A 13,364-nucleotide genomic window follows, 5' to 3' on the forward strand; every position below is an offset into this window, starting at 1 on the left:
TTGAGGGGGGCTTAGGACCCCCTTTTCACTGTCCCCCTTATGACTGATCAATTTCAAGGCCTCTGACATGACCTAACGACTGTTTCCAGGCAGCTGGGACTGGCAGTTTAACGTTTCCAACCGAAACACGGGAGTGGTATGAGAAACATATCTTGCCCGGGCCGGAATTTGTTATACATTTATAATAATAATAATTCATTGGATATTCTAATTCGTTATTATTATTATTATTATTATTATTATTATTATTTTATTCTAGCAGTTGGTCCTCGGCTGCGAGTTTTAGGATTGGTGATACCGCCGTTGTGCAAGAGGCGGATGATGTGGAACTTGCACCAATTTAAAAGAATATATTCTAAGTTATTTATTTTGTTGTCCAAGTTGTTTTAGGTAGTTTATAATCTCTCAATTATTTTTCATCCCATATATATTATAATAAATTACTTTAAAAATGAATTGGTTGTTCACTATATTATACATTATTTTAAATATACAAGACCGTACGAAAATAGTCTCATGAGGGTAAATGCAACGTTGCCAAATAAGATTTGATCAACTTCGTCCGCAGCTGATTATAAGTAAGAATTAATATTGATATTTTCATAATACAGTACACCTGAAGAATTGGCAAAGTTTATGGTAAGGGGTGAGGAGGTACTCAGCTCTTCCAACTAACATCGGATTAGTTTTATGCAGTCTACTATAACAGACGTTCCCATATGGATGTTACTATAGACGTATTTACCATCGTATTCCATTTCTGTTTGTTAGTTTGTTTGTCAGTATGTCTGATGGAAATCGAAAACGGCTTTAACGATTTTGATTAAGTTTGAAACATAGTATATAGTTTGAAATATAGTGAGTTTGTGATACGAAAATCATCATTTTAATTAGGACTCATGTTTAGGATAACTCACTGAGGGAACTTAAAAATGATCAGGTAATAATATTCATCAACCGAGTAGCAGCTGACTGAGAGAGTTTTCCGTCGTCAGTTGAATACAGTTGATCAAGAGAGTTTTTCATCGTCAGTTGAAAACAGCTGATCGAGAGAGTTTGCCATTGTCAGTTGAAAACGAGACAGATGTGTTGAGTCACCAAGTTTGTTGACGTCATGTTTTAAAGTTATTGCATGATTCGAGAAAATAGGTGCAGAGAGCAGCCGAGTGTCAGCAACGCAACGCAAATTTGAATTTGTAACATAATGATTGCGGTAATCAGGTAAATGCTAAAGTAGTCAGTTTTAATACACCTGGGTAATTGAATTATAACAAATCATTTACTTCTAAATTTCCATCTCTATGCCTTTGTACTTTCAACTCTATCCTTTGATATTGTTATATTCATAGACGTGAAGTAGATAGATAAGGGTGGGTGTCTACCATAAGTAAAATGAAATGTCTATTTCCGACTTCTGTAGTTGAATACTTGTAGCTAGTAGTTCTGTGAACATAGAGCTTGTACAGTAGTTATAAAGTTTATAAGATCTCATTGTTTAACAGATCTCATTGTCAATATGTCACCCCAATTAGCCCTTCGGACATCGGAAAAAAGAAACCGGTACCGTGACGAGAAATCGGTAAGTGTTGAAACGGCCAATGACTGATTGGCGTGTATTGACGATGACAATATTACCTGTTATGAATGAAACCGAGAGCAGTGCCAAGCTGTAACCATCAAAAGCTAATCTACAAACATGCCAACGTACATATACTGACAAAAGCAAATCCCGTCGTTGAAACGTAGAAAAATCAATCATCAAAATATTATCATGAAAAAATAACATTTTCCCGCTTTTTTGGGAAACGATAACTGTATATCTTCCAGTATTGAAAATGACATTCGAAATGAAAAACAATACTGAAAAATTTTATTATATTCAAAATTCTCAATGTTCGAGTATATTAACCCCCCAGTAGACTACATTCAACACAGTAGAGCCACTATAATTTGTAGCTTACGGGACCAAGCATCTAATACGAATTTTGGAGGGTGACGAATTATATATATCAAGCTCTGCAATATCAAGGCTGATAAAATAAAATACGAAAAAATATATCATGGATACTGATCCCATAATTACCCATAATTAATTCATGATATAGCCTGTATGAATGGATATTAGAAAATATTGTTAAATATTAATTTGACATACTTGTAAAAGATTTCAGAGATCAATACAACCGTTCATGAGCGAGTTCTTCAACCAAGGGTGTCTCTAGTTATATTATTATATTTGAATCCATAGAACTTTAAAGTTCACTCCGTATGGGTGAATAATTCACAATCAGAATTCAAAATCCCTAAACTAATAATACCAATTACTATAACGTTAAATGTATTGCTATCACAAGTTGTATTACTAATACATGTGGGTGGGCTATGTTGAAAACAAACAATACCTAGACAGGCAGACAGACATTAAAGAAAGCGAGTTGATGTAAGTTTCGTATATTAATCAGCTGAATTCAGCGGAGTTATCAGTTACTATGGCATACTAGTGTATTTATCGTTATAGGAATACTAGTTACAGTGTTTTTGATGGCAAAACTACGAATTATAGAGTTATCGAGAAGTTTCAGTGTACTCACTAATCTTGACTATTGAACTATTAAGTGAAGTTATTTTTGTTTTGTGTCAAGAAATTTACTAATAATCATATTATTCAAGCTCCAAATAAATGCAGAAAAGAGAGACAACTGCACAAAATAGGAATGATTTATATAACGAATTATACAGTTACAAGATAAGTCATCGCCTGATATTACTACGAAGAGGGATAGAAAAGAGTGATAGGTTTCAGAAATAATTGTCAATGGTCTTGTTAAGAATAGCCTACATGTGGGGATCCATCAGAACAATAACCATTGTTTGAAAACCCAGACAGCTCTGCGTAGTACAGTCCGTCCAAGAAGTATACCTTTTGGAAGTGTCAGAGATTCGATGTGTCTGACTTTGTCGTGTCTGTACGAATGTAAAAGTGTCCGGTTTTGGCGCCTAACGCACACGCCAATTCGAGACTCTTTCAAAACAGTCTTTCCCTGTCGCTGGCGTACGGTGTCGATGGATGAGATAGTCGCTGTCCACTCCTGTCAGGTTCTGGGTGTGTCGGAGGACTAAGGTGGCGCGTTCCCACTGTATGCTGGTTTAGCTTCGCCTTTTCTCTCCTAGAGAGCGCTGGCGTTCATATCTTCAGACATTGTAGTCTCAATGGCTGTGCTGTGTAACTGTGTTGTACTTTGCATAACCAGCCCCTGTAATATTCTACAATGGAAGCATAGCCCGCCCTACTGAAGTTCTCCACCGTGGCTCAGCGTTAGAATGTTCGCAGTATGAATCTAGAATCTGTAAGAAAACCTTTCATCAAATCAAGCTTTATTGTAGCTTTATTTACTGCTCTTCAATAGGAAGTGCAGAAAATACCCGATATATATGTTCTACTGCTGAAGAAACCAAATGCGAGAAGAAACCTTCTTAGTTTTCTAGGAGAGCTGAATTTTCTATTTGAAAATCTTATAATAACTGGATTATGTCTTATTCGAGGGAAGGAAGGCTTAATGATTCTTTTGAATAGAAATGGAAATTGCATAGGCTACTAGTTATTGAATTTCATCAAATTATTGAAATATCTCATGAATATTCTACGGCTACATGAACTTTTGAACTCTTGGAAGCTTGATATATATAATGTTGACACAGGTCATTTTCACTTTCAGGCATGTCATGATTTAATAGCTTGATTTTTGAAAGTAACCGATAAAAAGATTTTTATCTCCTCGTGTTAAACTCTAGACATAAAATTTTTAGTTATCAGTAAAATTGAATGCGCCATTAAAAACCTTATCTCAAAATATTGCAAATGATTTATCATCGCATTTCAGATGAGGTTTTAAAGCTGATGAGCTCAAAACGACTCAGTGACTCAATGTTCTGGCCAGTCAATTGATTTATCACCCGTGATTAAGTATTATCATTCGTGGAGACATGAAGTCTAATACGTGATAATTCGTCAAAATTCGTGAATGTGGATTGTTTACTATGCGAATCGGACAGTAAGCGATCACGCAATTAATAAAATGGTGTCTAAATTTGTGGAGGGGATTGGTTTGAAAGGCGTTGTGCAAAGAGGTGGTGGAATATTGCAGCTTGATTTGGCCTACCGTAATCTGCTAGACTAAACACTGCTACAGGCATTATTATATAGATGTAGGTACGTACAGTACAGGTATAGCACGTAACAGTAATGTGGGCGCGTTTTGTCGTCTGGTCTGGTGGCGTACTGACAGACGTCAAGGTCATCTGACAGCCTTCTGCTTGCTTGCTTCCTTCTCCAGAGGTGGAGGCAGAGGTAGTTTGTCGTCGCCACGCCTTGACGTAGGCCGGGCAAGGGTTGTAAACACGCGGGACGAGTAGCTGACCGTTCTTCCCTGATTAAAAGGCCCTGAATACGGTCAGTGATCGTTAAGTTGCAATATTGTGCCTCTGTGTCCCGAGTTGATGAGGCTGTGATTCTTCATTTATCGTCCCATTCAACAGTTATTTCTGCATTATGTGATCGTCCTTGATGCTGGTGTATCTGACTCTGAACTTGACTTTGGTGCTGTGGGCCAATTGGTAGATGGAAGCACGAAATAAGGAAATATATTTTGAGGAAAGACATAAATAGGGAAAATACTGTTCCTCACTCCGTGATGGAAGTAATGTGATGATTTTCAATGAAACTAGTAGCTTGATGACTTTTTTGCGTGTCTGAGCATGTATGTAGGTTATTAATCCATCTATTGAGTATTTAAAACTGTCTTTTTATAAAAAATTGAGAAACTTGAACATTTCATTCTAATGATAGTGCTCTGTTGGCTGAATTTAAATTTGGGGATGACGAAATTGCTGTCTATGATGAAGAATCAGACTAAGATTCAAATTTATAAAGTTGTGAAATACAACAATAGATCTACTTAGTTATTGGAAGAGGCAGTTAGTTCCTACTGAAATTAAATATCATAACGAGAAATCCTTTTACCTTTTTTTCATCATACCACTAAGAAGAATTAGGCAATCGTATCGTTATCAGAAGAAAATGTGTATTTAAAAAAAATGAGGTATGTAACTGGTACGAAGTGGTCAAAATTGTAATTTATTTCTAAATTTAAATCCTACTTATTAGATATATTTATTTGAAAGTTTAAACTCTGCACTGTAAATACTGTTTGGGAAAGTAATAATGCTTGTAAAATTTCCTGTCAGTAAAATATTTATGAACACTAAAGCTTTGCAGTCGTCAATCAGATAACAGTCTGTCAATAAATCTTGCAGCACAATCGTCTGCTGACGTTCTAAATTCAAGTTCACTGTCCACCTATACACAATCCGGTTTTTACGAAACCATTCTGTAATTTTTTTATCTTGATAGCTCCCGAGAAAAGCTTTTTCCAACTCACAATGTGTTCCCACTGTTCACTTTTATACCGGTTTAAATTTTTATCGCTCCACCTCAGACGCCAATACGGCTGCTAAATACAGTTGCAAAAAGTTTCATACATTTCTGGCCAGCTCAGCTTCAAGGCGAACACCTTTCCGATCATTAGGTAATTGCAATTATTGTTCAGAGATTCTTGGGTTGTATTGTCCAGTCTAATATTATTTTTGTCCATGCTCCAATTTTTACAGTCTTAGATTGCCCTCATGATGTGGTTTATTGATAATATAGATGGAAATTAGAATGTAGACTGATGAATTATTAGAATGTCGAATCCATTTTCCAAATAATGTGTCTAGAAGTCTTAACTCTGAATTATTATTATTCGTTGCAGTTACATAATCACCTTCAATGCTTCAATCCATTCAAAACTGTATCGCTCATAAAGGTTCTCTCAGCAACAGCAACCACACTTTCGATTATTCCAACTTTGAATTAAGTGGAAACTTTTTAAAAGTTTTTCTTTTTTTTAATAGTGGAAAAGAATGGATACACAACACAGGATAATTTCAGATTATGAGAAAGTCCAAACTTGATAGAAATCATCATGTTTTTATTTTCAATATTGCATCATTAACATTACTCATTCATTTGGATAACTCAATCGTTTGATTGGTTGGCAGCCTTCCATCCAAATCTGTCCATTGCTACTATCTTCCATTTTACATAGCTCATAGCACCCAGATCCTTTGTCGTTTACTAAGACTAGACTTACAAGTAACTAAGAGTTACAGTGTTTCCTTAGATTTGATTTCAATGTAAGCTAATAAATAATAATAATATCGAGTGACCTGGCTAGCTAGTGATCAGGTCTGGTGTCAGAGTTTTCAGGTCGCAACTGATCAATTTCAGGGCCTCTGACATGACCTAACGACTGCTTTTTAGCAGTAAGCTAATTATTCATTTAATTTGTTACTCAAGTAGCCTACCTTTAAATGTGGATATCTCTGAAAATGTTTGAGATAAAGATATTTTGTCATGAACTTTGTCCATCGACTGTATCTTACAGAATACTTGACGACAATTCGTCGTCCAATCCAAAAATGTCGTCTGTCCCTGAGAAAATTCAGAAGATATCTCTTTTCCTCCGCCTTCTGGAATACCTCCTCATTCGTAATTTGGATATCATCCTGTTAAATGTTCTTTCTATTCATATATAATTTGGGAATATTTACAATATTCCCAAAAGTAATTCACTATTATAGGACGTTGAAATCTTCTCGTGGTATCAAAATGAACAAAATACTATTTCAGGGAAAAGCTGTTGAGTTACAAATTAAGCTGTGTTTCCACATATCAGTATCAGTGAACGTGAATAGAACAGTGAAAATATAATTCCTATGAGTTCTAATAGGGCTATCCCCACTCAGCCCGGCCGAACGGGTATAAATAGTTTCATTAGAACTTATGGGAATAAAAACAGCTCACTCTCATTGACATTGATATGTGAGAATACAGCTTGAACGAGTTGATAGCTATTGCATGTCTTACTAATCAGGATACACATGGGAAACACAGGATACATAGATAAGATTAATCATACTTCAGAAATATTGGGCGAACACGTGGATAATCTCTTTCAGTCTATATGGCTTTTGGAATGACAACGGTTTATAAGTTTGCATCCTGATTACCCTGAAGGTGGGTTGGAAATGAATTATACAAACATCTTAATTACCAATTATTAACTTATTCAATGTATATTATTACTCGCGTGTGGCTGATATGAATCTGCAGGCTGGAGCAAATTATCGTCCGACTAAAAATGTGGTTTACTTCCTCTTTTAGTTCGGCGGAGATTGTTGACGGAAACCACGCGGTTTCCCATTGACCGCTACGCCGACTTACGAGCATCCATCCAGTTGTGACTTCCAATCATCAACATTTGAGTAGTTTGCAAACGTGTTTCATGTTCAGTTTTGAAACACGCGTGGAAAAAATGCAGTTTGTTCTTTTTCAAGGTTTACGACTTTGAACTGGATCAGGAGGCATTCTTATCACTGAATTTCCTCAGTGATGTGCTCACTTGGCCTAATATGTCTGCCATTATCGATTGAAACTGAGTTGTGCTTGTAGGTGATAACTAACCGAATTACCCATCTTAGTACTCCATTTACAAGATAATTAACATTCTTAGCAACATTCCAATTCTAAGAGAAGTATATTCCTCCCATGATATTAGAGATTTGAGAATCTCTTGTGTAAAATGAGTGAAATCAAATTTATAATCCAGTATTGAGGCTTTTACATTGAGTCTCAAACTGTGGAATTTCATTTTAATTATGTAATTGTAATAACTACATTGTATGTAGTTACACTGCACACTGTCAGCATGATGACAGCATTCGTGAATAATTAACTTGGAAGAGTTGGATGCATATGATAACTATATGCATATTGATTACCTATCCGGTCTATTCAATTTATTTTGTACTGTGTTCTTATCAGGACGTAGATAATAGATGAGCCGATGAATAATAGAAAATCTCAAAAAAGTTTTGAAAATAAATTCTCATTGCTTGTTTGTTAGTATGTCATTTAATTAATGTTCGGTTGAGTATATTCAAAATAGCGACGCCGATTCAATAATTATTTTAATCAGATTGAATGAACAAATCCGATCAATTGAAATAAATTGATTCTCTCAGTTCAATATCTAAACACTCTTCTACTATTTTTTCCTGGTTCAAATCACGCGATTAGATTATTGTTTACTCCAGCAAAACATTCTAACTTGAATCAGAGTAATTTGATAGTTCTATTTCTAGATTTGCATGTAAGAATTTCTCAGTTCAGATGAAATTAGATATTTTATTTTGATAAGGAACATAAATGGAATGTTGATAATAACTTGGTCATATTCTCCAGTATGAGAAGATAACTTTTTTGATCTCGTGATTGAAACTTTTGTTTGGTAGAGTTCCTGAGCTGGAACTTGAACCTTAAAATATTAATTGACATCGAAAAACAAGGTACCGTTCTGTATTTTCAAGGTAACCTTGTACATTTATCTAACTCCAACAGATAAGAGAAAGAACACAAATTCATAACACACAGATATATGGTTACACTTACACAGAAATTACTCAATCATGCAATAAAAATCAGTCTGTTATCTTTCCTTTCGAATTACATCTTGTCCTTAACAGAAATGCGGGTCTCTGTTTTGAATAGAGGATATAAATTTTTTATAGCTCTGGCATGCACTCAACGTAAATACTAAAATTAAATCCAATACGCTTCTACTCCTCACAGTGACTTTAACTCAATCTCTTTGACATTTGTAACTTCAATTTTTCAATAGTTTTATTGTAGAGTAGAGTAATGTAAGACTGAAGGACCAATCTATATCATCAAGTCTATGGTTGTGTATCCACGTTAGAGTGGCATCAAAATTGGTGGGATATATCTGAGTTTGTTCCTTACAACTTTCAAAATTTCAGCTTTTCTATTCACATTGTACTTGAATAAAGGATGGAGGAAAATACTATAGATGGATTAATTTGGAGAAAAACATTCGCAAGATAATACAATACTAAACAATATAAACAATATTGTATTCAACTTTGGATATCTCAACTGATAACGTTTCATAGATATTTAAAAGCAAAATACAGGTATTTTACTGCGAGAAACTGTCAACCTTCAATATTATGATTTTTCGCATCCTTCCACAAAGGGCTGTCAGTTGTAAGTTGTATATTTACACTGAATGGTCTTGTCAATAATTGTAGATAGGGATTTATTCTACATGGATAATTATATGAAAGTTATTTATGAATGGGGTATTGGAAAAATGGCATAATGTTATGAAAAAGTACAGCATTCCTTAATAAATCACATGAGAGATCAAAAACATTGTACTCATTTATAAATGGGGTGTATTGGCAAAGTGACGACATAATGTTATGAAAAAGTACAGCATTCCTTAATAAAAGAAAAATCAGGTACTCACCAGACATTTCGAATTGCACTTCAACTCTTCACTTTCGTACCACATACTGTTTAAAGTTGTCTGTCCTGTTGTTTACGTAGATTTATCAACAACTAATGTCTAGTTACCCGACTGGCAAAGTCACGAACACTGCTTCGTTAGTTCTACAAGAAGTAAAGTTGATCTGGTCGAAATTAGTTTGACAACGCGGACCTGATTGGCTGTTGTTGACTGTCCACACGCACACATATGTTCGCTCTCTCACTCACACACACGTGTGGAGAGACAAGCCTCCGTGTGTGTGTAAAAAATGGCACTTGTTATCCGTCTACTAGTGTGTGTAGTATACGCTGTTAACTTGCCTGCTACTTGCCGACGACACTGGCTTGCGATAAGAGCCGACAACCTGCGATTGCCTCCTATATATAGAGCAGGTAATCGCGCTCGCTACTAGCCGTGCTGAAAACATTGACTTGTCGCGCACTGACCGTCCGCACTCCACTAACTGACTGACGGGCCTTTCCCATTTACTTGCTAAATTTTGTCCCCGTCCCCTCTCCTGCTCTGTCCAAATCTGTGAACTACTTGCTACTTGCTCCTGGGCATTTTATAGAAACTGGTAATATGCATTCACTGGTCAGTTCATGCAGTTCGAAGTAATAACCAATGTTGTGTGATTGTGACGCACTCGGGATATTTTTCTTTCCACATCGGTAAAACCCCTTCACCAGGTTTCCCTCTGTCGTTCCTCGAATTTTACCTATTTTTCAAATTTACACATGTAATGTTTTACACTGTACACTGTTTTACTGTTATCAAACAGGGATTAGGCTTTGCCTGGTCCGACTCACATTCATCTTATTAGAATAAATAAAAATAAAAATAAGTAAATGTATAAAACTAATTACATTAATATAATCTAATCCAAAAGCATCACTATAATCTACTGTTTTAATTGTATAATCAGTAATAATCAATGCCAACTTTTCCGCGGCCTGCCTATGTCTCTTTTGCCTACCGGTTGATATTTGAAAATTCTCAATGGAAGCCTATCATCTGACATTCGTTTCACTTGCTATTTCTATTGTTGATGATACAATGCAACTCTCTCATTCAGGCAGAAAATATTTAGCTCCTTCCTTAAATCCTCATTCCTGGATGTGATCTGTTCTGTCACAGCCCTTAGTTCTGCGAAGAAATTCCATCTCAGCTGCCTGCACTTTATTCTCAAGTGGCTTTGATGTTACCCACGATAGAGTAGTAGTGGAGAAATAAAGTCAAATGTATTATTATTTGAGAAATACAGTTGCTTGATCTCTGATAGATCATGTAGGTGTAGGCTAACGATTGGTGGTGTTCTTCTACTAAAAACGTCATGCTTATTTATTAAAATATATTAAAGTGACACATAGCCTAGCTACATTTGGACTGCCGTATAAATTAGAATTGGAACCGTTTTTTTCTGAAAGTATTGTAATTTTGAATGCTTCTGCGTGGATAATGAATCTAATGATGATGAGAGATGAGTGGACCTACAGTCTAAGGTGGGCTCCGAACCACCGGGAAGTGATTTCTTACTTATAATAATATTTAGAGGAGTTCATGGAGAGCCTTACAACGGGTGTAGCAGGAGCATAGAGTTATCTTATCGATAGCTCATCAGCTCTATATCGCTTATACTGTGATACCCTTGTTTGACAAATTTTGTGCTGGGGTGTAAACAATGAGGATAAGTACATTCAATCACTGATAAAACCTACTCAGAATTGTATTGATCCTCGACCAACATTGATGGGTGCAACCCAGCATCAGTTGTTATCATGTCCACTCTTATCTAGTATTTGGTAATTTCTTCCCCTGAACGTCCATATTGAATTCGGTGGTTTACAAACAACTCAGCAGCAGCATTCTCTCTCATATTAAAGAGTACTTTTGCTTATCTTATACATGTTTACTTGCTGTTAAGTATGTTTAACGACATACCGGTCGTTTGGGCCGTCTCACTTTTATGCAGTAGCTAATGATGTATTTTCTTTGATATAGTCAATATTACAAAAGATTATTTAATCTGATCTTGCTATTTATCTTATGTACATGATTAGTGAAGAGCGATTAGATACAGGGTGATAAATCCAAAATTACTTGCTAAATTAAGGTCATCTCTTCTGTAGTCTGAATTACAGTAAATAATAAAACTTCATTGCCTACTTATATTAGAGAGTCTTCATCACAATGAACAATAATTTGCATACCTTAAGTCAGATGATTTTTAGTAGCCTACAAACTGCATGCTACATAAATTATAACAAATACAATAGAATTATAGTTATTTGATAGATTCATAGTGTATTTGATGGAAAGACTTTGATCGTTTTGATTGATGAAAATTTTTCTTTCTTATCTGATGGTTCTCGCAATTCTTCAACCGGGGTAGCAAAAATGCTATCAAAATTTGATAGCAAAAATAAGTTGTGATCATTTAAATATCTCTTGATACTTAGAAATAACTGTTCAGTACATTTTGTTTGTAAGTACTAGAAAGGGAAGTGATTCTCTCAAATTCTATTACGTCAATTAGCCGTCGTATGAAGTTATTTAAAATTACCTTTATAATGTATGAAAACAGATTCTCTTCTTTATAAGTTATTTATAATATATGAAAACAGATTCTCACCGATTTTGAAACGGAGTTCTTTGATGAGAGTGTAGATAAGTGATCCAGGCATCATTTCCGATGGTTGCAGGTTCTCAATCGTTGCTTTCGATGAATGTGACGTTTGTATATTTGAAGCTCATAGTTGGAATTTGTATCCTGGAGCACATCACAGTAGACAGTGTAATCACTCTGTTTTAAAGTTGATCATCTTTCTGAGAAGTCCCATCTCTTTTGTCAGAAGTTTCTGCGAAAAGCCTAGCTACCTGTTACAGACTGGATGCTGTGATGGATTATTTTGCAATACAGTCCTTGGTTTGCATCTCATTCATCAAGGTGGGGAAATTAGGCTATAGTGAGTATCAGGCTTAGGCTATAGGCTTAGGCTATAGGCCAGTTATCAGGTTTTGCTGCAATAAAATGAAATTTAACTGACCGAAACGACAGAAGTTCATCGTTTAGTAATGTTGAATAATTGTTTGATTCGTCTATAAAACAATACGTCATATTGGCTACGGACAATAAATTAATGTATCGTAACTCAATAAAATGATTAATATAATGACAGTCTATCACTTCAACTGTTTCAATTTTTAACAGATTAAACTTTCTGCGTTACTTTGAACGTGATGCTGTGATAGATATCTATATTAAATTAAAATGACTTGATACTGTCAAAACTAATAATTTATTAAAACACTTTGAGATACTTTTGTTTTGCCATTATCAATCTCTAGTAAACTGAAAGCTTAAAATATTGAGCAGCATCATTATAGTATGGAAATCAATGTTATCATTTAAACAATCTGGGATACTAGTCTACGTTATTACGCCATTATCAATCTCCAATCAAATGAAAGCTTAAACATTGATGCCCGGTTTCACCAACCTTGATCAAATATAGCCTAGCCATGGTCAATTAGACCATAGTCAAAATTTGATCACTCGTTCAAACATACAACTGTTCCACCAACCTCGGGATTGATCAAAAAACTCCGTCGGTCAAATCTGAACATGGTCAACTCTTGTAGCTGTATTTGGCCAACGTGATTTCTGAAGTTGGCCAACATGTTTGCTGGCTTGCTATTGGCTACATCTGATTTTTATGGATGGAAATTACTGAGATATTGCAATTTTTTAAATGCTAATGAATTAATAATTATTATTAAACAAAAATTCAGATTAAATTTTATAATATAGTTAATATAGTAACACCCCATGATACTTAATATCAGTTTCGCTGCTCATATTCAGAGGGTAATTTACCGTCAAAAATTCAGATTACTGTACTTTTTTCTGTA

General features: G+C 35.2%; 2 protein-coding genes across 4 annotated transcripts in view; one reads left to right on the forward strand and one right to left on the reverse strand.

Moving 5' to 3' along the window:
• The window catches only part of LOC111043366 (facilitated trehalose transporter Tret1-2 homolog), a 45,254-nt gene extending 35,338 nt beyond the window's left edge, over positions 1-9,916 (reverse strand). Inside the window, exon 1 of the mRNA XM_022328292.2 lies at positions 9,432-9,916. Coding sequence (XP_022183984.2) covers positions 9,432-9,476 — 45 coding nt within the window. The 5' untranslated portion in view covers positions 9,477-9,916. The remainder of the gene's footprint in view (positions 1-9,431) is intronic.
• The window catches only part of LOC111043368 (RING-box protein 2), a 79,801-nt gene that overhangs the window by 38,583 nt on the left and 27,854 nt on the right, over positions 1-13,364 (forward strand). The gene's annotated exons all lie outside the window — the stretch shown is intronic.

The sequence above is a fragment of the Nilaparvata lugens genome, chromosome 1 (assembly GCF_014356525.2).
Source record: "Nilaparvata lugens isolate BPH chromosome 1, ASM1435652v1, whole genome shotgun sequence".
Lineage (NCBI taxonomy): Eukaryota > Metazoa > Arthropoda > Insecta > Hemiptera > Delphacidae > Nilaparvata > Nilaparvata lugens.